The following is a 27,919-nucleotide window of genomic DNA, read 5'->3' on the forward strand; positions in this document are numbered from 1 at the left end:
CTATAGAAAGGACTTCCATAATATTTAAGGTTGTCGATTCCACAGTGGAACATAAGCTACCTCTTGTATGATCGGTTGCGGTTTCAAATCCCTGCCAATGGATCATGTTGTTATTGATGTTTTGGAGTTAGTATACAGACTCAATAAGTCAACCGAACAGCTAAAAACCATTCTTCATCAAAAGTATTTTGTACTATCGTCACACTGTCTGTAAATATGCCCCAATTGGGATGTAGTTTGTGGTTTCACGATTGTAATTAATTAAAGAATTACATTTGAATGGTTTTCAATGTTTTATAAAAAATATTATCGGTGTATTTTGTTTAATTTCAAGACGATTAAACATATATATCTTTTTAATCAATAGATTACTTTTTCTATGACTGTTAGATTATTATTTCATTATATATTTTAATCCTAAACCCTGTTGAAATTAACAATTTTTGCTGTTAACAATGGATTCTATGAAAAGGGAGATAATATTGTAAGTGATAAAACACACATTACTATTCTGCACGTTACTTATTTTAATCAGATATTTAGTTTTATATGTTGTTTAATTTTTTTTTTATTTTACAGGAATTAATAATTGTTTGTTTTTTCTCCATTTTGTTTTCAGACAACTAACGTCCATCCCTTTCATTTACAAATTTATTTCCTAACGCGCATCTATTCTATACACAAGGCGGCTATCGACGGTAGTTTATCATATTTATATATTGAGAAGTTAATTGTTACAATAAGTTAACCGTCTCTAAACTGTCAAAAAGTGCTATGTTTTAACAGCCCCTTTCTTGGCTGTGTTAACTTTTAGAGCAAGATAGACAGTTTTGACAATTTAGACGGCTAACTTATTGTAACAATTATAATACCTCCACATAAATATGATAAACTACCGTTGATAGCCACCTTGTGTATAGAATAGATCAACTGATTCTTTTCTTTATATTGTTTATTTATTTATGTATATTTTTTATTGTAATATTTTGATTTACATAGAGTGAAACTCCGATTTTTCGTTTTTTAAGGTCTAATGTGAATAGAGTAAAAAAATTTTAAATCATATTGGTTTGCTGCATATTTTTTGATGTTTATATAAAATATTTTTTTCTATTTCTTTTCTAAATTGATTTAAAGATTTCGTTCGTCATCAACAATTCACCGTAACATTCAAGCTAAAACCCAGTGTGACAAAACAATTCCCTAATTGGCTAAAATGAAAAATCATCCACCAATTGCATTGTTTAACATTGGCCTTGGGCATTGCAGGCATGTCTTACTACTTAATATTTAATATTCATTTCAATGATTGCGATGCATTTATTGGATTATTAATTTTAATCAGTTTAATTGAATTTTGAATAATATATTCAAATAAAAACGTAAAACTGTACTTGAATGTACCAAAATGTGCTAAAACGAAACTGGTCTGCAGAAACTATACACAAATTGTCGGAAAACATGAATCCTTGGCATGTAAAATCGAGGTTCCACTGTACCTATATGTAGATAGTTAGCTCTTGGTGTTTTAATTTATTCTGTGGTATAGAATCAATTTTTTAAGCCCAACAATTCCAATATACCGTTTTTTTCTGAAGACAGTAAAAACTGTCCAATTTTAGTTTTGAATCGGCCCCTTAGGGTCAAAGAAACGTATTTAATTGATTTAGTGATTTTGATAACAAAATACTTTAAAAGACAAAAAGACTTTTTGCTTTCAAACACTTTCATATTAATGTCAGTGGAATGTAAATTTATTTGTGTTTGGGATCTCTCGTCGGCGACAAGCGATGGCCGATTGACTTAAGCGTCAGCTTATAATGTCCTGGGTCTCAGGCTCGAATCCTGGGTTTGGTAAATACACATATTGTTTTTCAATTTGTGTTTGGAGTCAGAGTATGGACCAGACCTAATAGGTTAAGCAAGTGGCTAACATCCATTTCTCGTAAAAGCAAAATCTGTTAATACAACCTCCACCTTGTGGAGGCCCATATGATCCTCTAAGGATCGAACATGGTGAAGTAGTAGTAGTAGATCTCATGTAATGTAGAGAAAAATGGGGGTACGTTTCTTTGACCGTAAAGGGACGAAATATAAATTTGAAATTTAAAAAATGAAAACAAAGAACAGACTACAGAATGACAATGATTTGGAGGTTTGCAAATTTTTTCATTGTATGGACATAATTCAGGAATTTTTTGCTGTTTATGGATTGGATTTTGAAATCATAACACAGAAGTTCAATAATACTAACATATTCAAAATTATCCAATTTTTGACCGAAACAAATTAATTTTTTTAAGTTTTTTAAGGCAGACATCTTAAATTCTGTCTATAAACTGAAAAATTCTTAACCTCCTATCTATATAAATATCAGGAATTTTTATTTAAAACAATATTTAGACAGTTTTTACTATCTCCTGTAAAATACTTTAGATTATGAGATAGAAAGATGATAATATCATGGGTTACTGCCAAAAGTTGGTAAGTCTCGAAATCATGTTATGGGGTAATTGCAATTTGAAGTGTTTCACATGCCCTCTAAAATGAGGCATAATGCTAATTTCTTTGTGCTTTACATATATTTATATACAGACATATAATCCGTTGTTAACTCTAAATACCTAAGTTATCGACTTACCAACTTTTGGCAACAACCCCATGAATGTGGATTTATCGATTCTTGGAAATAGATGTTACAACTACATTATCTACGATTCAGCTAACAATTATTTTGAAAATAAAATAAACAAGCAGATTTAAAAAAATCAAAGAATCTTTTGTTTTGATAATAATTTTGTAAATGAATCCGTTTAAAAATTCTTAAATTAATATCAACAGATGGCGCTCACGACAAGGACGAAACGGATAAAATGGACACGAGTGCGGAAGGATTCTTTTTGTTACCGCAGTCGCCCGCCTCTAAACAGGAGAGGTCATTCTTTGCGTCGACCCCTAAGGCTGAGAACGGTCCCCCCAAACAAATGATACCCCCACCGAGTCCCACGATTAGGGCCCCGGGAGAAGGACCTGATGATGCAGCCATTAAAGTCAACGGTATAGGTAAGATAATTGTTTTTAGAATATAAACTCCAATTTGGAGCAACACCAAAAATATCCCTGCTACAATATTCGGTACTGTTCGGTTATCAGGAATACAGCGGAAAACACATTTTGAAAACAGACGATAAACTGGATTATTTTTTAGGTTAACCTAACCAAACCTAACCTAACCCAACCTAACCTAACCTAAACTAACCCAAACTAACAAATAATCCAGTATATCGGGTATTTTCCGCTGTATTCCTGATAACTAAACAGTACCCAATATTCATCATCATCATCATCAGCTGGGGTCGATCCACTGCTGGATGAAGGCCTCCCCTAGCTGGTCCCTAGTTATTTGCCGCCATGTATATTGACCAAACTTTATGAGTTTATCCAGTGAGTTTTAGGGCGTCCCTGTGGGCGTTTAATATCCCTTGGGTACCACTGTATGACAGCATTTGTCCCACAGTTGTCCACTCGCCGAGCAACATATCTAGCTCATTGCCATTTCAACTGCTTAGCTAACTTTATCACATCGTATACTCTTGTCTGCTTTTTTATCCATTGATTTCTTTTGTGAGATTTCCGCGTTATGCCCAATTTGTAATTTTTGGATTTGTCTTTACATTTCTATTTTATTATTTCTTTTTTATAGATAAACAGACTGGCGTAAGTCGAGGACAGCTGAACAGCGATTCGAGTTACAGCATCGATGTCCTCAGCGGAGGCGAAAGCGAATGCGAGAGTCTTCGGAAGAGACGGCCTGGGAAAGATGACACGTAAGTATGCTTCAAACTTTTATAAATACACTATTGAGACGTCTAATAAAAAAAACGGATAAGACACACCATGGTTAAAATCAGACAAAAGAAATACATACATATTCAATGTGCAATTTCACAAAATGCGCTAAAATTATACGAAAACACTTACTAACCTAACGTAACAATTTAGAAAAACTGATATACAGCCAAACTTGGGTATTACGAGGAAGATGGAACCGACTGAATTTACTCGTTATTAGCATTACTCATTATATCGTTATCTAACATTTTTCGGGCTACGTTCTATTTAAGCATAGAACATAAAAAATCTAAAAACCATCGTAAAAATCCCCAAAACAAACATGGCATTCATAAACTACAAAAGATATCATTTATTGTTATGAAGTGCTGAGCCGCCGGCGCTGGTAGGTACCTACTGACTTCACAAAGCTTGGATTTTTTACATGCAATTTCAACCATATGCGTGGAAACTTTTTCAATGTTGTCGGCGAAAACACCAATTAGGTACTTAGACACTTAACTAGTGTCATAAACGTAATCCGATCCCAGCGGCATCGGTCTAGTTAACTGCCCGGTCGGATTTTATTGCTTAGGATTGAAAATGTTGTTTTTAAACGATTGACACATTAACAGTTTTGCTCGGTATACCTGAGAAGTAGCTCGTTATAAAAGTGAATAAATGTCTGGAGAAATCTCATTACATCCGAAATCCCACTATTTCTGTGATCGTAATAACCAAGTTCGACTGTAATTAAATATTGATATATCCAAGGCCTGAACAAAAACGAACCATAATTGCCAGTAAAAATGGATTAGACTGATAACATTCATTTAAAAACTGCGAGCATGTGTTGCTGAAATTTATTGTTTTTGTGTTAAATATAACGTTAGTGTTAATTATTTTTAGTTAATTTAGCAGAAAATATGGTTAACTATGTTGTGTTTAAATTTGGTAGCCGTACTGAGAAGCAACACGCTCGTATAACGTTTCATAGTTAAGTTGATAATAATAAAATCGAGGTTCTACTGTGCGTTATACGCAAGAAACACGGCTTAATTTTGCCGAAAAATAAGCGTTCTCTATATATGATTATTCTGAGGATATATCCAATTTTATTTTTCATATATTTATATCAAAATACTTCGATGCATGATAGCAATGACAATCATTTAGATACTTCACTGCTCTTCTCTTACTATGTCATTTATTTTAAAATCCGTAGTCTATTTTTGTAAATTTCAAATTGGATACCATTCGCGTATAGTACACTTAGATACCGAGAGACGGTGTCGTATCGGGCCACACAAGTGAAGTCAGTCACCGGACGTCTGTTTCGATTAAGATAATAGATAAAGAAATCATTTCATTTGGTAGATATTTATTCATACTTCTCGCCCCCCCTACCTGCTGTAATTAAGTAATTTAGTAATTTTTGCTGTATTATTAGGGTCGTTGTATAGATAAAATCGATTGGTCGGATTCTGCCCGCGTGTGCGAAAAAACATGTTATAATTTACCACTCTCACTTCACAATAAAATCCCAACTCCAGAGCTTTTCCTGCTGTCCATTGAGAGTAACTATAAGTCATGGTTGCAGTACTCACCACATAATAATATATACACTTTCCATTCAGATTGGGTCGTCTGATGAAGTCTCCACTGACAGGCAATGGTGTGATCAATACAGAGTACACGCAGGCCGGCACCGAGACGTTTGACGCCAAGCATGGCAAAAGACACCATGCGGACAAGGCTTTTTACATCGCCAAGGAACTGCTCATGACTGAGAGGACATACAAGAAAGACTTGGAAGTCATCACTGTTGTAAGTTGCGTTTAATAATCTTATTTTTAAACATGTATAACTAAAATTGTATTATATATATTCGATTCATTGATCTGACATTAAAATCATGTGCATATTTCAGTTTAAATTATTAATTCCATCATGGATCTATTAGGCAGAGGGAAAGAGGTACCAATCTGAATAATAGATAAAACAATTCAACATAATCTTATTCGTTTCAGTGGCTTCGTCGAGAGCTCTCATCGGAGACAGAAGAAGACATATGTGGAGGACCACTGTGGGCCCCTCTCGAAGCCTTGGCAGTGTCACAGGCCGGAGTTTTAAGGATCTTGGAGGCGCGGCTCGCCTCGCGACCCTCAGGCACGCTCGATAACAATAATAGTGACGCAGGCATTCCTATGCAGTCACTGGAGGCCAACCGAACCGGAACACTCATGCTGGCTTTTCTCGAGGAATCTCTACCGGTAAATTAGTCCGTTGATAATGATCGTTGCTTGCATACTATTGGTTAAATTATATATTATATGACTTACAGATTTACTTAGACCATTGCAGTAATTTATTTTCATATATCAATTTACTTATAGTTATTGATTTGCTTTTTTTGATAATAATAAATTAACCAAAGATATGTGAGGTACTGAGGATTGAACGAAGTTGTGTTCATGTGTTGTGAATGTCAGGCTAACGCAAATTTTAAACAAAAATTCCAGTGGTACGAGAAATGGATCTGCGAACATCTCGGTTCACTCCAGCGCCTGGAAGAAGCGTGCCACAACACGCCCTCTCTGGAGAGGCTGTGCAGGGACTTGGAACACTATCAGAGGGCCTGCTATCTTCCTTTGTCTACCTTTGCACTCAAACCGCTCTACAGATTACTGCATTATCGACGCTTACTTAAAAGTGAGTATTATGTTAATGAAGATTATAAATATCATAAAATAATGCACACATATTGAAATTATATGAATAAAAAAAATAGTTTATTAGAAAATATTATGTTAAGAGGTCCATTCTCTTTCAGGGGCGTCCGAGCTGTACACTAACGATGAAGAGGAATTGGAAGCCATTAAAGAGTGTGTCAGTCGACTGAGACCTGTCTGCGATGCCGTTGAATCCGCTCTGCCCGATAGCCTCAATTATGCGCACCTTTGTTTGCTCCACAGAGACATAGACGGTAATAACCTAAAATATATACCTAATATATTCAGAGAAAATGCGGAAGATTTTTCAATTGAATAAAAGACAATGAAAGAGATCATATAAAACAATTTTATTATTAAATTGAACATGCATACTTTGAAAACATCATGCATATTATACCCACTAGAAAAAAATCTTTATTAGAAAAAAATTATGACATGCGACGGGATAAGCATTTCATGTAATAACTGCTAGTTAAAATCGTCTTAATTAAGTCGGAGTTACTCCTGCTACTACACTACTACTGTAATAGTAGTAGCTTGATTGGAAAAGCAAATTCATCGGTTACAGGTTCATGTCCCGTCAAGTATCATATTTTTTCTGGTGGGTAAGTATATAATACATGAGATGTTTTCAAATTATGTATGTGCAATATAATATACAATGTTACATTATGAAATCTTGCGTCTTATTCGTTGAATAAAAGAAATAGTTTATTAATAAAATTATGTTACTTGCATAATAATGTAAAGCAGTTTACGCTACTTACCTATTTATTTGTAATACAGTACATATAGTTTTTTTTTCTTTCTTCGCTTTTCGCGCACGGTCAAGGTACAGGTGACCTCATTAAGTGCACACATGCACTCGCGGCGAATCGCGGTAAGACACGCGTCATCTGGACAAGCTCTTGACTTAAACAGCAGATATTTTTTCATTTTGACGTTATAACAGTCAATTAAACTAATATATATATACTATCAAATATATCAATATAATCAAATCCCTGCCACCTGCAAAAACCACCTCTCATCACACTTAGAGTGAAGAGGCTGCGATGCTTCAAGAGAATTTCAACCTGGCTTGCCTGTTCTTCATACTGATCGGATTTCAGCGTCCCAGAAGGCCGCTAAATACTATTCACATTGTATGCAGGTGAAACCTATCTCTAAAAAATGCTTCTTTGTATTCACATTTTGCCATCGTCTCGAAAGAAATTATTAGTTTTGACCGCGCTGCTATCGCGTGAATAAAAAGTATAGTTAAGTTAATGTTTATATTTTGTATTGTTTTAGGTTTTGACAATTTGGTGTTGCCAGAGCGTCAGTTTATAAGACAGGGGTGCCTCTTCAAACATTCCAATAAAGGACCACAGCAGAGAATGTTTTTCTTGGTAATTAAATGATGTATACTCAACTGCGACCGATAGAAAGTTTCCTCTGTCAATATTCATTGCACTAACACTATTATCTCCAAAGATGTTGAAGAAACCCTTCTTCATTAGACGGAACCTAATAATAAATGAAACTCAAGCTGAAAATAGAACGCAAAGACTAATATATTTTTACATACCAATGTGCTCAACCAACTATGCTATATACGTCCATCATGGCCCCCACATAGTGAACTGGACCCCCCTATCTATCGCTAAGGTTAAGGGCAGTATAATGCTCTACTGTAGCATTACCCAAATGGTATTCCGTGAAACCCCAGAGTTTCGCGAGGTAAAATTAAGGGTATTCCGTGTATTTTTCCACTTGAATTTTTGAGTTGTCGGCACTCGGCAGTATACTATGAAGCACGGATCGCGACTCCCTTTTGTGAGAAGCCAAATAAATTGTGACCCTGCACCATATTGGATCAATAGCCATTTTCAGAGTCAGGGAACACATTCTTCACTATTAACAATATTGTTGTTCAGTTTTCAGATATATTGGTTTACGGAAGTAAGGGTTCGAGTTCTCAACAGCAGTTCAGAGTACACGGAGTCATTCCACTTTCCACCATACAAGTGGAGCAAGCCGAATACAACAATTCCTTCACTTTGTATGGTAAGTAACTAGGCCCACTACAACAGTCATGCTGTGACACAAAACTGTCAACTTCGATGGTAGTGCTAGTTATAGTTCATACAGCAGAACCTCGATATATTACGGAGAAAATATCTACGTCAAATGTGAAAATATTTAAAAACATCCTGTTAATGTTATACATTTTTAAATTCATATGTCACCGCTTGTAAACAATGTTCTTCACGTCATACCTCTCGCAATCGAATTCAAGTCATAATGTCGTCCTGTTCGTAGACTGAGCGTAGCACTGACATTTTCAACGCTGGCCGCTAAGTCACATAGCTACACAACTGTTTGGTTTGTTTACTCGAAGTAAATGGATACTCTATTCAATAAGTTTACAATGGTTAGAAGTAGATGAAGGTGACCCTGGGTATCACACCATGACTGAAAGTAAAATAGTAGATCAAGTTACGATCTTGATAAATGAGGATGGAAGTGAAGATAGCGAATAAGAAGAAACAACACGCACAAAAACGAAGTTATCAGTAATAAGATTGCATCTCGATGATCTAATAACGTTTATTGACTATTAGTCAGATAACGAAATTCAGCTACCTATATTACGCGCATTTTCCTAATTTTGGAGAGTGGTTAAAACAGCAGACTTCAAAAGTGCAAACAAAATTTGATTATCTTTTCTAAGAAGAACTTTAACGTCACTCCACAACGGTTGTGTCTGGATATATCATCCGAAGACGAATAAAAAGGATTTTGTTTGTGTTTTTACATAATGGACTTCAACGGACACTCCCTCACCCGCATTAGTCCGTTATAGCGAGGTTCTACTCTACTTAGAACAAAATATGGTAAACTGTTTGTAGAAAATGATGATTGTTGCATATTGAAATAAATTGTAATAATTTGAACTAAATATGCAATCGAAAATCTTCATTGATTGCGAACAAGTTAACGCATTGCATTCTAAGATAATCAATAACTGGCATTACCATCGTAATTCGCAATTCAGTGCCACGGGATACTGAAAAATACTTAAAAACCATTATTTTAGTGTCATCTATTGAAAATTGTCGACCAACTTCCAATACTCCCTATCCTGGGCCGGTCGAATCAGCTCATTTATTTTATACACAAGACTGCTATCGGCGGCTGTCAAGGGTGTGTTTGTCATATTTATGTATTATAATGGTTACAATAAGTTAGTTGTAGTTGTTAAGGCGATACTTCAGTACGGCAAATAATTTTCAACTATAGGCGTGACGAAATTTTGAAATCGATGGCACTCTGAGAGCGAACGTCGAGGTGTGAATACCTCAATTTGTTTCGTGATGGCGATGGGGGTATTAATTCTTAAATCGTGTTAAAAACGTTACCCATTTATTTTAAAAAGAAAACATATCAATGAATATATTATTATTGTTACTAATAGAACAATAAACAGAACATTAAATGGACGGATGTTGGATTTATATGACAAATTACATTTCGTTCGGCATGCGTCATTTGGACCCGCAATCCGCGCATCGCCTAGCCACAATCTTTTTAGACCATGCCTCAACTGAGGTATAGCCTTCACAATAAGTGTTATGTTTTAACAGCACCTCTCTTGGCTGTGCAAACTTTTAGAGTGAGATAGACAGTTTAGATGGCTAACTTATTGTAACAATTATAATACCTCAATACATAAATATGATAAACTACCCTCGATATCCGCTGATAGCGGCTGATAGCAGCCTTGTGTATAGAATAGATGCGGAAATCCCCAACGCCTTGCACATTGAGAAACTTACAGAGATTGCGTAGCCAACAGAATCTCCTGCCTATGCTTCTGCTGCCCTCTACGCTTCCCCTGTATTATAGAGTAAATCATATATCTCATTAGCGAAAATGTGGGCGAAGTATGCAGTTTTTCTGCGCTTGATAGTAGCGATACGTTCTCTTGTTTTGAAACCTTCTCCTTTCATCGTTCGCCGCCGATACAGCCACATCTTGAAAGCACCTTTGTTCACACTTTTCTATTGGTATGTTTCTAACGTTTTTCAATATGGTTTTGTTTTATTTTGCAAAGGTGGAGGCAGAGCTATGACGCTGAGTGCCAGTACATCGTCGGAGAAAGATTTCTGGATGAACGAGATTGAACATGCCGCTGATGAAGCCAAGAACGGCTCAATTGATTCCACTCCAATGGCAAGGAGTAACTCCACATCAGGTGAGAGTGTGTCCATCTCCACTTCGAGATCTCAACTCATATGATATTATTTCTACTGCCCTTTTACCCATTTATTTTATTTTTGATTCTTGTGCATTATGTCCAATGTGTATGTGGACCAATAATCCTGTTAGGTCCTAGCTTCCTCCAAGAACTATATCTTCCCCTATCCGGGGTCAGTGTGGTTGAGGTGTCTGCCCCGCCCACTTTAGCATCTCTGTTGACACAGTCTAACCATTGGAGTCAGGGCCTGCCAACTTTCCGGTCTGTTATCCAGGATTGCACAGTGACATCCATCTAATTTCAATAAAATAACTAGATTATGTCTAACATAATTGACATGTTAAAAATGTATCAAACGCGGTTCAGTAAATAGTAGATGCTCAGCTAACCATTTACCGGAGATAATAATGAATTCGGAGAAAGCATTGATGCAACCAGAAAAATGCAACTGTATATTTTTTCCAGGATCAGCTGAAGAGCTGGCTGAGAATATGGAGGGCGTTGGTGCTGCATTACAACGGAGTAACACCCTGGCACACGTCTGCTGGCATCGGAATTCGTCCCTCTCTTGGAGACACTTGGAAACTGCAATGGAGGTCGGTTTTACTTTTGACACACTGTTTATCATTCATTAAATTCTTTTGTGGCTTCACAAATATATGCCAGTAACTGATGGCCTCGAATAAGCACGGAAGACAAAACGATTTCATAATAATAGTTGATGCATTGTTTTTGTTACAGAACCAGCTGTCGGGTTATTTGCTCCGCAAGTTCAAGAATTCTCTCGGGTGGCAGAAGCTGTGGGTGGTTTTCGCTTCCTTCTGTCTCTACTTTTACAAATCGTCGAACGATGACTTTCCGCTTGCGTCACTCCCATTACTTGGGTAAGATTATTTAATTCATTTCAAGAGATAATATTATGTCACGTTGAGTTGACTTGATACGTAGTGTAAATCTATATGTCATTTTGTGAACTTGTGATTTATTATGTCCACAACAGTGTTGCCATCTTTTAAAAGTGGAATTATAGTACAAAGCCTCCAAAATTATAGTATTAGGGGAAAAAATATAGTACGCGTTGTCATCTGTTGAAAATGTATAGGTTTTTTGTTTCTCAGAAAAAAAAATAACGGAGAATTTGAGAAACTCCGAGACACCTTTTTATTTAGGTACCTCTTGCCACCAAAAATGCTTACCGAAGAATTCAAGAAATTTTATTTTAAGCCAAAGTCAAGGGATTTTTTTACAAGTTCTCCAAATCTTCTTATATTGCGAAATTTGTTTTAATTTTGCAGTGGATCAACTTACTCTGGTTCATGTTATTTTGTTTTATATCTGGAATGATTTTTTTTTGCAGGTATTTGGTGACAACACCTAACGAAAGGGACGGCATAAATAAAGACTTTGTCTTCAAGCTGGTCTTCAAGAATCATGTCTACTTCTTCCGGGCGGAGAGTGATTATACTTTTAAAAGGTGGGTGCATGCGATAGCATGATGTGCGTCTTAAAATATTCCCCCTTTTTCTATTCGATTATAAATTTTATATAATATTCTTTAGTCCACACCAATACAATCACAAATAAACAACCCTCATCTATAATATGACATAAAATTTATTGTTGCTCCACATTTAAAATGTGCGTTTTTGTGATCATATTCATACCTATTGAGTAATTAAGTAATGGTTTCAACATCTTTCTCTGATGTTTTGGTCCTTTAATAGTTATGAAAATCTGCATTGAATATATGGCATTATTATTGCCTTGACACCCACGATGGTCAAGCGGTAACATTTTGGCTTATAATGTTATGGGCCTGGCAAATATAATATAAAGAAAGTGGCTATTGGTCGGCAAAATGAAACTGTGTTTCTCGCATATAACGCACAGTAGAACATCAATTTTATTATTATCAACTTAACTATGAAACGTTATACCATCATGTTGCTTCTCAGTACGGCTACCAAATTTAAACACAACATAGTTGAACATATTTTCTAATAAATTAATTAAAAATAATTACCACTAACTATATATTTCACACAAAAACAATAAATTTCAGCAACATATTATACTCGCAGTTTTTAAATGAATGTAAACATTCAAATCAATATTTATCGGCAACTTGTTTCAAAAAATATTTAATTCAGCCGTAGAAATTCTATCTTACTCTAACGCATCTTGCGGAGATATAAACATGCTGAACGCTTTCTCATTCGCACATATAGTTCATTTTTGTTCAGGTCTCGGTTCAAACTTTTCTAATGCGTATTATATTATTTCAGGTGGATGGAAGTTATCAACAGTGCAACTAATCCGCCGAACCTGGACGATCAAGATGAATAACGGACTGTCTCTTCAGTATTCAACTCTATCAGCAATGAAGATTCATTTAAACACGCCAGTACCACAACGGATCAGTAATAGTATTCACGATACATTTGTCAATGGCGTAACATTACTTATCTGACCTCTGTCGGTGTGAACAAAAAACATTTACACAAAAATAACTATTTTATTTAATTATTTAAAATACTCAAACAATGCGATAATCTATACATTCTAATATCTTCCATTACTAATTGGAAGACGTTATGCATTTATAAATCAAATGAATTCGTGTATTAATTAAGGCTCAAGTACCAAAAAGTAGTATTGCCTGTGGTTACAAAATACTGAGTCTTTGCAGTAAAATTGCATGAAGCAGACCTTTTGAAAAATGTGTTTTCACAGTGTGAAGCAATCTCGGCAGCTTCCATAATTTTAGGAATTAAGAACTTGCAAGTGTCAAGTGTCAGTCATTTTATATTGAATTCCGTTGACCACTGCAGTGGTACTTACACCATTATAAATAAAACACGCGAACGGACTTACGTCGCCAGATAAATATTTTGCTGTATTTTTTTGACTTGCTTGAGGCACTTAGACCATAGTTGACGTTATTGGCGTTGGTATGTAGAACATTTTTTTATAAAAATTTCAGTTTTTATTTTTTTGATACTTAGCGCCTTAATTGATACACGTATTCAAATGATGTTTTAACGAAACAGATAATCGCGATGCTTTGAAGTTTTAACGAAACGCTAAAAATTATTGAATTTTTAGAGGTTGCCTTGCAAACATCTAATGAATAAAACAAAATACGGCTCTTTTAAAAGATAGATATATTCCCGTGAATATCTATATAATATTATTATTTCCAGAGATGCTGAGCATCTACAGCATCTATAGACTCCACTGTTTGCAATCTCTGGTCTAGATGTTAGTGTAAAAAAATAATAAAATTATACCAGTGGCGAAGGGTGGTGGTAGGCTATGTCGGATCTTAATAACCTACCTCCACCTCTTGCCACTGGATTATACAGAGCACTAGAAAATGATCCTAATAGCGCCTGTACATGTGCATGGATTTACTGGCACAAATAGTGTGTAAATTCAACTATCGCGATAATAACTGTTTACACGTAAAAGTTTTGACTGTCTCGTCAATATCATTCTTCAAGCGATTACGAGACGCGTTGTTGTCATTTTATGGCGTATTATATGGTATATTATCGATCTAGCGTTCTATCTCACAAGACCCAACTGTCACATGAAAATTCAAAGGCTGCTAAACTTTTTTGATCCACGCATGTAATTTTGCAACTCACGTGATAATACACCCTGTCAGCCAGTGGCGAATGGTGAAGGTAGGATGTAAAGATCCACCATAAATAGTGTACACTAAACTTTGTCAGTCATACGTATTTGTTTGCCCCAGAACCAACACCATCTGTAAATTGTAGTCTTAGTTCAATAAAAACAAATATGTATGACTAACAAAGTTCAATGTGCACTATTTATGGCGGATCTTAACAGCCTACCTCCATCCTTCGCTACTGCTGTCACCAGTAAATCCATGCACGTCTAAACGGGTTATAACATAATGTGAAGAGGTCGAAAAAAGATCGACCTCTAATTGATACGATTTACTTTAGCAAAGAACTTTAACACCAACTGTCTTTGGTGGCAGCCATATATTATTATATATTATACAGTCGAACTTGGTTATTACGAGGAAGATGGGACTGACTGAATTTGCTCATTATAAGCATTACTCGTTATATCAGAGAATAGGTATTTTTAAATGAGTGGTCACATAACACAAAAAGTCGCAATTCAAACAATAATACAAAATTAGAATTTTTCCCCGAAACAAGCATAAACTACAAAAGACGTTGTTTATCATAATGAACGCTGGTAGGTACCTAGTAACTTCACAAACCTTGGATTTTTTACATGCAATCTCAACCATATGCGTGTATACTTTTTCAATATTGTCGGCGAAAACACCAATTAGGTGTACTTAGACACTTAACTAGTGTCATAAATAGTAATCCGAACCCGGCGGCATCCTGTCCGGTAGGCTTTTAATGCTTGTTTTTAAACAATCGACACATTAACAGTTTTAAAGAAAATTTTTGACGATATTTTAGCTTGGTAGATCCGATAAGTAGCTCATTATAAAAGTGTATAAACGTATGGAGAAAATGATTAACTAAAATGTCAACGAATGTTCCCTCGTTATATCCGAGATCTCGCTATATCAGTGATCGTATTAACCGAGTTCGACTGTGTAATAAATACGGCAGGAACTATTTTCTTTAAATTAATTTTTTCTACATACTATATTATTTGTTATGTATGATATAAACAACCAATCAAAATTACACAAAATCTTCGAGGTTGTTAATTGTTATTGTGAATTTATTTTATTTGTTTTTAATTAAACAAACTTTCCAATTGAACTGGACCATTCTGTATTATTTTGTTGTGAATGTTGGACTCTTTTATATTAAATCTATTTGGATATCTTGTGCTTACACCAAATAATATTTTAAAATTTGTCTCCTTTTATTAGTATTAATTGTTAGCTATTTATTTCAATTATTATTAATTGTCTAAACAAGCCTGCTTAGACAATTAAGGTATCTATTTCCAAAAACCGATACAGTAAAACCTCGTTAGTAAGAACACTGGTAATTCGAAATTCGCCGTAATTCGAAATTTTCCCGAAAAAAAAGTCCCTTGAACATTATTTTCATATAAAACCATACCTTTAATTCGAATTTCGTAATTTGAAATGATTTCAGAAGCCTGGCATGTAAAAATATTGAATAAATCATAAGTCATTGAAAATTGTGACAGACTTTTCTTAAAACATCAAATATTAGTTATTTTATGAAGGTAATTCCCCCATACATTTCATATTTCGTAATTCGATTTTTTTTTCGATTTTCGGTCCCATGGAATTCGTATTAACGAGGTTTTACTGTACGTCCACATGTGGTCAAAATCTAATAAAAATATGTAAACATTCTATATGTAATTTCACACAATATCAAAACACATGCTAGAAATAATTAATAATTGATGCAGGGTTTTGAATGTGTGAGTGTCTTATGAATATGAACCACGCATTATAGACGTGCAATAATGTGTGTAATAAATCAATATTAAATGAGCATCAATGTATAAACCGAGGGCGATTGTCAGTATTCAATTTATGATATATTCTTGACATGTGTTTAAGTTTATGCCGTATTCTTCCGCACTCGAGATCGATTGCCTGCTACTCCATTTTGTGCAGTCTACCTAAGTGTTATTTGTAAAGCAGGCTTGTGTATATTTTTGATAAAGTATTTCTATTATTATCTATATTGTCTTTTACTAATTTGCGATAAAAATTGTATAGATTCACCAGTATAAGTTGTCCGCTGAATGAGGGCGTCACATGCTAACATTTGACGTATCGTTTCATACTTTTTATACTGAGATGAGCTTAGTTCTAAATTCGAACATCTGACGATTTATGACGACACTTTGGCGTATAAGCTTAATTGAATTTTTAATCAACTCCATTTCGTTAAAGTCTCGTGTTAATTAGTGAAATAAAAGATTCCGTTTTGTTTTGTCAATGGTTTTCCAACAGGAATGTTTCGGTATACCTAAAATGAGCTGTTCGTGAAGTTTCCTTGAAGCTAAGACATTTGACAGGAATATTAACTTAAAATACTGTTGAATATTCCAGGATTTCACTATTTAATAAATGATACTACAAATTTGATTGATTACAATTCACAAAAATTCTTGTGTATCCCATTTTCTTATCATTCCATTTTTTGTAGCGCCTGGGCAACATTATGAAAGCTTTTTTTTAGAATTTTTATAAAGCTAGTAGCTAATTTACACTTCTATACAAAACACAGTTTTACAAGTTTTTATTTTTATTTTAGAGTAATATTAAAACGAGAGACTGTTTAGTGTGATGTGATATTTTTCCGCATAATTTGACAGCAAAATATTAAAGATTAACATTATTATTATTTATTGAAGAAATGAAGGAAATAGTATTTTATTTCAGAGAGTAATAAACTGTTATGACTCAAATAATATCATGCATTTGTAATGTCTTCGCTATAAAAAGTTATCAAATAGGGTAAATATTGAACGCAGACTGTAGCCTAACCTCCTAGTAAGTTTTATAAACTACAGCAGGGCTATTCCAACATAACACTTAACGCCAAAAGTGATAAATATGCTCAGTCGTATTCCAAGATTTAATTATCTCGAGGTATGAACTGTCAGGTATTTTAACACGGGCGCTGACTGCTGTGCTAACTCGATAGAGTAATATAGAGGAGAGCAATTATATCTTGGTATGATGCATTCACACCTGCAAGCTGTCAAAGACAATGTGAAATATAATATAGACGCGATATATTTTATAATACAACAATAATTACTTACCGAGATATAGCGCATACCTACATAATTCCAGTTATTTTTCCAGACATTTTTTTATCAATGTGACATAATAAAAAAATGTCAATGCCTTGGCATATGTTAGATAACCGTCTTATATACAGAATTGATGCAAGAGTTATCCATGTCATTTAGGATAAAAAAATAATATTGGAAAGGTGTTATTGTGTTAACTGGTTGGAATAGCTTTGCAGCAGCTTGAAGTGAATTTTTACTTTGGGTAATTGCATGTACATCATGTAGTTTCTAGATAGCCGGACAAAGGCCTCCTTAAAAATATATATATTACTGCTATCTCCATGTAGCGAAGCAGGGTCGAACTTATTGTTCAGTTATATCAAGGATTTATTGTGAAGAGATTTTAAATTATGTATTAAAATAATTAAGAATTAGCTATATATGCCTTGAATATGTATGTGCCTTTAAATTAGGAATAATCTAAAAAAGTATTAACTGTAATGTAAAGCAAATAAGCTAATATTAAAAATGTAATATATTTTTATAGGTAGCTATTTTTTTTTTTTTTAAATAACAATGTACTGTTCAAATAAGTAATAATTATGGCCTGGTCACACTGAGGTATTGATGATATGGAATAATCATTGTGTTGTCCCCACAATGTCTCCATTTGCCTCCGTAGAATCCTTGGAGTGAGAACAGAGATGGCAACTCCGTAATGCATTATCTTACGAATAGTGCCAAATTGATACTGCATTAAGTACACTTAGCAATATCTGCAGCTATTGTCATCGGTAATTCGTGGAAGCTCGTAAGAGATTGTCATTAAATTCCGATCTGCACCGCACATTGTGGCCAGACACTTATTTTAATCCAATACTAGATTTCGTGTCATTGTAACAATATTTTGAAATTACATCACAAACCTTATATGTCCAAATAATCACAACATTTTTAGATATTTCAGAATTAGAAATCCAGAATATTTCTAGACGCCTGTCTATTTACTCATAACTATCAGATGGCATTCATCAGTAAAAGATCTGTTAACGCTTTATATTTGCAAACTTTTGATTGGACAATATAAAGTAACATTTTGACATAGGAGTTTTATTGTATTCTCAGTTGTGTTAAATTCAGTAGAACGTCTACGTTTTAATGATAACTTTGTTTATTTATTTAAAAGCAATATTAATTTTAGATGCACATTGGTGAGACGTATATCATTTAAGTCCATAATATTATAATTTACAATTTGATTGTATTTTACTTTGTAAACAATTCAATAATTTTGTATATTGTGTTAAAATTACAAAATCCTACACCAACTGAACTATAAATAATTTAGTTACAGTTTTGTTCCTCATTTTGGTTATTTAAGAAAACAAGATGTCTGTAAAAATGGTCGCACGTTAATAATATATAGTTTTAATGTAATAAAACTCACATTAATTTCATTTAAGAGAGATGCCAGGCAATTGTAATTAAAACAAATTTAAAATAAGTGTATTCAACAGAAAAAAAATGTTATATCACATTATTGTGTTTGTTGGTGTATTAAAATAAATAAATAATTACATCTTGCAACATTTATATACCGTATTTTAATTTATACACATTCGAAAACATATTCTATTTAAGGCCTTGATGTTTGTGATGTTTTCTACCCTTTCCAATCTTCAATGGTGGTTGAGCAAATGAAGGGTATAGGAGAAGAACATACTATGTCACAAAAATGAAGGGCATGGTTTGAGTTACCCCAACTCCACCCGCCATGTATATGCAGCGGCGGTTTGTGCACAGCCGCATTCCATGACGGAATAAACGTGTCAGAATGAAAAGATTTTAGTGCCACACTTCCTTGTCCCGAAGCGATGCTGCAAGAGACTGATGTAGCAACCATGTACCTTAGGCCAGGAATATACGGGCAACTTCGTGTTCTAGCAGCAATCGAGCAGCCGACTAGAGCAACTCGTGCTGCCGTGATCAGCAGCAAACGAGCTGCCGACCAAGGCAACTCATGTAGCTGTGCTTGGCAGCAAATGTATCAGCGGGAGCTGGAGTTTACGAGCGAATGTCGACTCATATCCAAAATGAATGTTAAAGGAGAAGCTGTGTTGTTTATGAAAGTATTGTTCCTTGTGCTTTTAGTATGTAAAAGAAGACGTAGAAAAACTCGTAGATTTTGGATACATCCTATCATATCTCAAAGGGCTGGACATGGTGAATTTCATAATCTATTTATGCAACTACGGCACATTTTAGACGGCACATTTTACAAATAAATCTTTTTAATAAAATTTTAGATTCCAAATGCACTCATAGTTTTTTTTAAAGTCACTTAAAGCGTCCGTGTCAAAATTATTGTCGTCCATATTTGGCAAAAACTCGGACTGGAATGACGGTGCGCATGACTAGGCACCAGGCGGTGAGAAAGGTAGGAGGGGCTAAGTTGCTATACTGGGCAGCCAGCGCAGCCGAGTGTATGTTTGACAGGGCGACAAATTAACTGCCGCAACTCGGCAGTTCCGGGCAGCGCGTCGACTGCAGCTGCCGAGGTCGGCAGCAGTGAGTTGCTGTGTGTGCGTCCATTATGAGTTTTGTATGAAAAATTGGGGTTCTCCGAGTTTGCCGGCAGCAGCAACACGAAGTTGCCCGTATATTCCCGGCCTTAGTGTTTAAAGAAAGAGTTTTAGTAAGGCGGAAAGAAAGATCATTGTCCACATCATCGCAAATTAAGTTAATGATGCCAATGATGCAAAAATTAAGCCCTGCCTACCAAACCATGATTGAAAAAAATATTTTTCTATCTATAAAATATCTAAACTTATTATGTATAGTTTAATGACATAATTTTAGATATTTTATAGATGAGCGAACATTTTTTTTGTCAATTATCTACTATGGTTTGGATTAGGCAGGGTTTAATTGAATTTTAACACTATCTACAAATTGTAGTGTTCAATAAAAACAAATACATTTGACTGACAAAGTTTAGTGTGCACTATTTATGTCCGATCTTAACAGCCTACCTCCACCCTTCGCCACTGGTGGAGACCCATATGATCATGATTAGGATCGCACATGGTCGAAGGAAGAAGAAGAAACAATAATAATAATAAAAAGTAAAACAAAATAACTGAGAAAAGGTGTAAAATTAAACAATATAATATATTATAAACCAATAAGATAATTATTATAAAGCTATTGATATACCTACTAGGTTTCCCCAAGTGTATAAAATACCTCCTCCAGTCTCCGGGATACCTCAAGAGTAGGGATTGTAATACCGAATGAAAATACAAATACCAGTATTCGTGAAATAATTGAAAAAAACAGAAGTATCTACCAATACATTTCCGACCATGTCCGATCCTAATAGGATCATATGGGCCTCCACAGAGTAGAGGTTTGTATTAACAGATTTTGTTTTTACGTTTACCAATACATACCTAATATAAACATGTAAAAAAAAATACTATTTTATAGCACGTATCATGGGCGGGTGGTCACCAAGGACGATGAAGGGTCACAGAAGTAAACCATACATCGCGTAACCTGACAAAAATATTACAGTCCTGTTAAACCTTTTATGATAATTATTAATACATTTTGTTTCTACTTTCAATACCGAATATATCGGTATTGTCTGATTATTGAAACTGGTATTTCGGTATCGAAAATTACTAGGATACCGGTTTTGAAATACCAGTATTGCAATCCATGGCCCCCACATTCTGAAACGGGCTCCCAGGTCAGAACCTTTGGTGGGCCCCCCTACCTATCGCTAACGTTAAAGGCAATGTGACACTATATAACCATTTTCCAAATGGTGTTCGAGGTAAAATTAGTTAGCGATTTTCGTATTTTTGAAAACATCTTCTAACTGGAGTTGTCGAGTATTGACACACAATAGGTAGGTACCTAATCAAAAATTGTATCGCATAACCACATATTTTACATATACCTTTGAAGTAAAATAGTGGCGCAGGCGACTTTTTTACTATTAGAGATACTCAGTTGAACGGCACTCGCCTGTTATATCAGTCAAGCGACGTCTTCAAAGCAGACGATCCCTAGTGTCCAAATATCTCGAAACCCAGGGGACAGACAATATAATTAGGCTGTGATGTCCCGTGGGGGTAGGCAGATTGAGTGTCGCTTGGGGGCGGCAGTTACTCGAAGGGCGGCAAATCGAGGAGAATCATTAGGTATATTATATAAAAATATGTACCTAAACTTATTAATAACTGAAATATCTATCCATTAAAAAAATCAGCTGACTGGTTGGAAACAGAATGTATTAATTAACATAAAAGGTTTACATATTTACTTAACTGTAATTTTAATGTCGGTTTCGCGATGTCTAGTTTACTTCCGTTGTCCTTGGACGTCACATCCTTGATGACTAGCAATGACACGTGCAGATTTGCGAATTATAGGTAAGTATGTACCTACCTAATTAATTTATCCAAATATTTTTGCTAGTTAGGTACTCATTTTTAAATGTATCTGAAACCGCGGACTCGCAATATTGTAAATTAGTATATAGTGGTATATATTTTGTTAGTAATGTATCCATTCATTCCATTCAACACATTTCTCAGATATTTGTCATGAAAGGATGATAAAAAATTCTATGTAAAAAAATGGGGCGGCATTTTGGCGCTGCTAAGGGGCGGAATTTCGTCTGGGGACGTCACTGTAATTAGGTGACAGACAGTCGTATTTCTTGACTTTGATAGACTCAGTCAAAAGAGCTGCTGAACCTAATGTTTGAACTGATTTATTCAGGTGAGCGTAGTGGCATCCCAAAACATATATTTCCCTTCCCTCCATAGGACCATCGTGATACCATCAGGTCGCTTGCCAGCTTGTCGCCAGACACCAAGAGGAACCCCCGATGACAACAAACATCGACAGATCACAATATCATTGGTGCCAGAATGACGACTTTGTCTCCCAGTACCAGTGTTGCCATCTTTTTCTAGGCTGATTATTGTACAAAGGCGTAAAAAGCTATAGTATTTCTGAAAAATATATAGTAGATGAACATTTTTCGTCTTCAATCCTTTAAAATTATAATATTTTGGTATATTTGGCGTAAACTTATAGTATTTTACATTTTTCGCGGAATAAAAATCGTTGTATTGTACTATAATTATAGTACGGTTGACATCACTGCCCAGCACTCTTCTGGTGGTTACATTTAAATTGTACGTAAATCATTTCACCGTTTTAATTAGATTCAATATGAACATTATTCAATTTTCATGACTGATTTTGGCAAAATTCATGAATTCAAGAATGAAAACCTAACCTAACCTAACAAATAATCCAGTGTATCGGTTATTTTCAAAATTTGTGCTTCCTGTAAAGTGTAAACCGACAAGAACTGTGTTTTATTTAGACATGAATTTTATGTCAGTACTATATTACCCCTACCCGAAGAGGTTGGACGTTCTTTAATATACGGCCAGATATTTCCGATACAACATTTCACGGTGAAGTGTGATACGGCGAACTGGATACGTGCAAGTTTCCGGACATGGTAAGTTGTACGTATGCAGTTGGCCGTAGGACACTTCTTAGTGGGCCGTTCTTCTTGAAACATGTTTTCGTACAGCATTTAATGAAATGACGAGTTGTTCGTTGAACATTTAACCGTGGAGTATTTTGTGTACTTAGTATGTTACAAAATGCGGCGATAGTTTGCAAACAGTAATGTTCCAATTAGATTCAATACAAATTTTATGAGCTGTCTTTATTGGTTATCAGGGAACTGAAATACTTAACGGGTAAGAAGAAGCAGGCAACCGATCTCGAATAAGGAAGAATACGGGATAAATTTAAACACGTGTCAAGAATACGTCAGACGTTGAATACTGACAGCTGCTCTCGGTTTATGCATTGACGCTCATTGAATATTGGTGTACATCTACAATGCGTGGTTCATTTAAGAGCGTACGTAAGTGAAACGGCAAATAATTTTCAACAGTAGGTACCTATGTGGGACGTAATTTCGACCGCGTTGCCAGTCGGAAAGCGATTGTCGACCTGTGAGCACGTCAATTTGTTTTGTGGTGGCGTCGGAGGAATATATTCTTAAATCGTGTAAAGATGACTAAAAAACGTTCCGCATGTACTTGAAAAAAAAAACATGTCAATGAATATACTATTATTATTACGAATATAATAATAAACATAACATTAAAAGGACGCATTTTGAATTTTTATGACAAATTATATTTCGTTCGGCTCTCGTCATTTGCACAATCCGCGCATCGCCTAGTCACGATCTTTTTAGACCATGCCTCAGCTGAGGTATAGCCTTAAGTAGGACACTCACAATTTCAAATTCACCGTGTCAAAATTTACTGTACTGGTATATAGCCTATCGGAATTATATTTATTATTTGTTCAGTGATAATAATTAATATATACGATATGATTATAATTTTAATTTATAGTTATAGTATAGTATAGTTATATAGTATAGTTACCTACCTATTTTCTTCTGCCTTTCAATGATTTTATTAGGTATTTTTACAACTTTTTTCTAAACTCGTATTTTTATTTGTCCGGTGGTTGTTTATTCGGTACAAATCTTGCAATCGATTTTTAACTAACTTCCCGACTAGCTAGACATTTGAAACTTTTAGAATATATCAGAACACGATGCCAATGCGTTCTTTTAATACTTTTAGCCATTTTTGAGTAGAATTGAATTCATTTTCAGTTAATTCTGTTTTGTATGAAAAGTTATTTTGACACCATTATTGGTTGCTAGGGGTCTGGGGTCCTAGCAACTAAATTATTAATATATACGTGCGTTACTATGTAAATCAATATGAGATGTCAAAATGACATTTCAGTATTATTTCTATCAAGTACCTACATTTTTTTTTGATCGTCAAGTCAAGTTTATATGATTCAACAGAACATTTAAAAACGTTGTAAGTATATAAAAAAATTCTTTTTATCTTGTAATTATTAAGGGGGGACATGCTCAGCGTACGTCAAAATGGAGTTTTTATGCTATTTTCAAAGCATGATCCTGGACATTCCTTAAACGTTGTAGATAATTTACTTACATAATTTTGAAGCCTTATTATCCTTTATATTTATACACTACATAAAGTATTTTTATTACATAAAATAGTATTCTTTTAAACCTCTCGCTCTAATGTTTTAGAATATAGTCATATTTCAGTACGTCCATGTGAAGTGGTGTTAAGATTTTTTATATTTATTAATTTTAAAAGCATTTATAAAACCATTAGTAAAATTTATGTCGACATTATTATAGTGAAATATTTACAATAAAAAATTATATTGATAATCTCTGTGATCCCAAATTTGACAAGAATTAGGCATTTTATTATTAAAAAAATGGGCAAGATTTACACATTTAAAGATAATTTTAAAGACACTGATTATAAGCTAATTCTTTGACCATTCAAACGTGGTAAACATTCTACGAATAATGTTTGCTTTATAATAATTATTCACCTAAGAATATGGTAGTATTTTTTTGAAATACGCCATTTCTATTGGCATTTCCCAGTGGCTAAGCTATAACATACGGCCGAAGCCATAAATTGGCAACGTGGGAGAACAAACAACGGATGCCCTCGATTCCTAAGGTAATTATCAGAGACACACAAGCGAACACCACCAAGAATGGCAGAGTTCACATTTACGCCGCGTATAAGTCGGAAAAAATATGTAGCTAAATAAAGATCCCTTTTAAATTTTAAGCTACAGTATGTAAGCATCCCTAAGAGAAAATCAGTCGGATAGAGCCACGGATAATATCCATACAGCCGAAAGTAAAGGAGTCTTAAAAATTTCTTTTGGACTCTCTCCACCATAAGGCTGTACTTCAACTGATGCGGGGCCCAAACGATAGAATCACTCTCAAGCCTACTTCTAACTTAGAAGTTATAGAGAATTTTTAGTACCGTAACATCCGAAAAGACCCGGGAAGTACGCAAGACAAAGCTAAACATCTTTAGCGCCTTTTTACAAATGGTATCTATATGACCACTAAACGTCAGTTTACCGTCAAACGTAATTCCAAGATCTCTTACAGATGATATTCGCGAGAGAACTCTGCCATGCATCGAAGAGTACTGAAAAAACAATACTCGTGAGGCTTTAGTAAACGATAAAACATTGCATTTATCAATATTGAAGTCCAGTTTGTACTGTCGCATTTTGTAATATACGTAGACGTATAATAATACTCCACGATAAAATGTTCAATAAATAACTCGTCATTTGAATAAATGCTATACGAACACATGTTTCAAGAACAACGGATCACGAAGAAGTGTCTTACGGTCAATTGTATACGTGCAAATTTCCGGACACGGGATTTCTCTCACACACAGTTTGGCAGATACTAATTTAATATTACAAACTAACCAACACCATCTGTAAATTGTAGTCTTATTTCAATGAAAACAAATACGTTTGACTGACAAAGCTTAGTGTGAAATATTTATGGCGTATCTTAACAGCCTACCTCCACCGTTCTCCACTGATTGATAGCGTGAAAAACGTGTCAGAAAATTCTTTTTAAATCTATTGTGGACTCGAGCGAACTTCATTATTCAATTTTCAATTTATTCATTTTTTAGCATATTGTGGGTATTACAAATTATAAGTTTAAGACGTTCACAACATGGCATGAAACATTATTATAAAGAGGGAAAAAAGTAATAAAAATGAAAATATATAAAAAGAGAACATAATATATACATACAAAAGCAGTGACAATACTGACAATACAATTATACATCTATAGAAGTTCAAAGAAGTACACCGAGTTTGTTAAGGAGACCCTATTTTAAGAATATATAAAATAGCGTCCACTTAAACTCACTCTCACGCAAGTGGAATATATCAACACCCGAAGCAATTTCGTCGAACATAGTTATCGCCCTCACAATTGGCATTACCAGTGGCAGGTTGGTTCTGCACCTTGGGAGAATATACAACTGATGCTCTCTATTTCTAAGATAGTTATCAGGGACATACAGGTCAACACTGCCCAGAATGGCAGAGTTCTCATATTACCTCGTATAAGTCGAAAAAAATACGTAACTAGATAAATATCTCTTCTAAATTGCAGACTGCAGTATGTAAGCATGCCTAAGAGAAAGTCAGTTGGATAAAGCCTCGGATGGTATCCATACAACCTCAAGTAAAGGAGTCTCAAGAATTTATTCTGACCCTCTCAACCATTAGGCCATACTTTAACTGATGCGGTGCCCAAACAATACACCCACTCTCAAGCCTACTTCGAACTAAAGAATTAAACAAAAGTTTGTGGACATGTGAGTGAACATCTCGAATAAAAAGATATCTTTGTTTTCAGTCGTCGGTCAATATAATCCAGTCGTAGGTGAGCAAGGTTTTGTGTTCGGAGAATTTTCAATTGATAAGGGCGCCAAAATGAATAAGACGTCGTGTAGGCGCGCACCCGGGGGGCGCCCGCCATTCAGAGATGCCCACAGTACGTGGGAGTTCGCCGTCGGGAGGCTCCGGCGCCGGCCCAACGTCCGCGCACGCGTCCGGCGCGCTGACTCGGCCCCGCGCCGCGTGTCGCCACTCGCGCAATCAATACCATCAGTTATCCCGCTGACGTCACACCGCTCGGCCGCCTCCATTGGCCGCCGCATCCCGTCACTCGTAAACCCGCATAAAAGGGGGCCCTGTCTTTTCCGAGGCGCGCGGCCAGCCCCCCGAGACCCCGCGCGCGAGGGATCACCCGCCCTCGACGGACCCGCGACAGCCCCAAAACCGCGGTACAACCCCACGAATCGTTCGCCATTATCGTGCGGTGAAACTACACCAGGCCTCGCCTCTGTTTCTCACAAGAAAAGAAAACATTATAACATATTTTGACGTGTGTACACAATTATTGTTTTTAATACATCCCCCTAACAAGATAACTTATCATTTTAATCGAAACTATATGTGATTCTCCAAGTGTATTATCTGCCGTATGTAAAAAACAATATATTTTCTTCTGCAATATGGGTGTGTAATTCTCCAATACTAAAATACGATATGGGTTGAAGACGGTTGTAATAAGTACAATGGATAATAATAACGCCAGTGGATAATCTATACCTAATAACCCTTTAAATACCATTATAGTATTTTTGTTTCTATTTCTCCAGTTAGAGTGAAAGTCGTGCAACGGGTAGGTGGAGAAATATTGTTTTGAATCGGGTCTATACAAATACTCTAGGCCGGACGGACAGACGAGATCTCGTCGATGAAAAAATGCCCGTATTGTGAAATTATAACAGTATAACTGATACCAAAATGATAC

The 27,919-nt window shown here is 35.2% G+C and overlaps 2 protein-coding genes across 2 annotated transcripts; both read left to right on the top strand.

Annotated features, from left to right (window-relative positions):
• Positions 1-2,873: 2,873 nt before the first annotated feature.
• Positions 2,874-10,400, top strand: LOC147069041 (FERM, ARHGEF and pleckstrin domain-containing protein 2-like). Its single transcript, XM_085951590.1, has 9 exons — positions 2,874-3,063; positions 3,704-3,827; positions 5,469-5,658; positions 5,862-6,104; positions 6,354-6,543; positions 6,665-6,817; positions 7,860-7,957; positions 8,486-8,615; positions 10,318-10,400. The coding sequence occupies exons 1-9, from the start codon at positions 2,874-2,876 to the stop codon at positions 10,398-10,400; spliced, it is 1,401 nt and encodes a 466-aa protein (XP_085807716.1).
• On the top strand, positions 8,489-19,157 carry LOC147069042 (uncharacterized). Its single transcript, XM_085951706.1, has 6 exons — positions 8,489-8,615; positions 10,666-10,806; positions 11,275-11,405; positions 11,551-11,693; positions 12,167-12,283; positions 13,095-19,157. The coding sequence occupies exons 2-5, from the start codon at positions 10,738-10,740 to the stop codon at positions 12,175-12,177; spliced, it is 354 nt and encodes a 117-aa protein (XP_085807832.1). The 5' UTR covers positions 8,489-8,615; positions 10,666-10,737; the 3' UTR covers positions 12,178-12,283; positions 13,095-19,157.
• The last annotated feature ends 8,762 nt before the right edge of the window (positions 19,158-27,919 follow it).

Source organism: Rhyacophila brunnea, unplaced genomic scaffold (genome assembly GCF_057557595.1).
Source record: "Rhyacophila brunnea isolate RB1 unplaced genomic scaffold, BYU_Rbru_1.0 scaffold_24, whole genome shotgun sequence".
Taxonomy (NCBI): domain Eukaryota; kingdom Metazoa; phylum Arthropoda; class Insecta; order Trichoptera; family Rhyacophilidae; genus Rhyacophila; species Rhyacophila brunnea.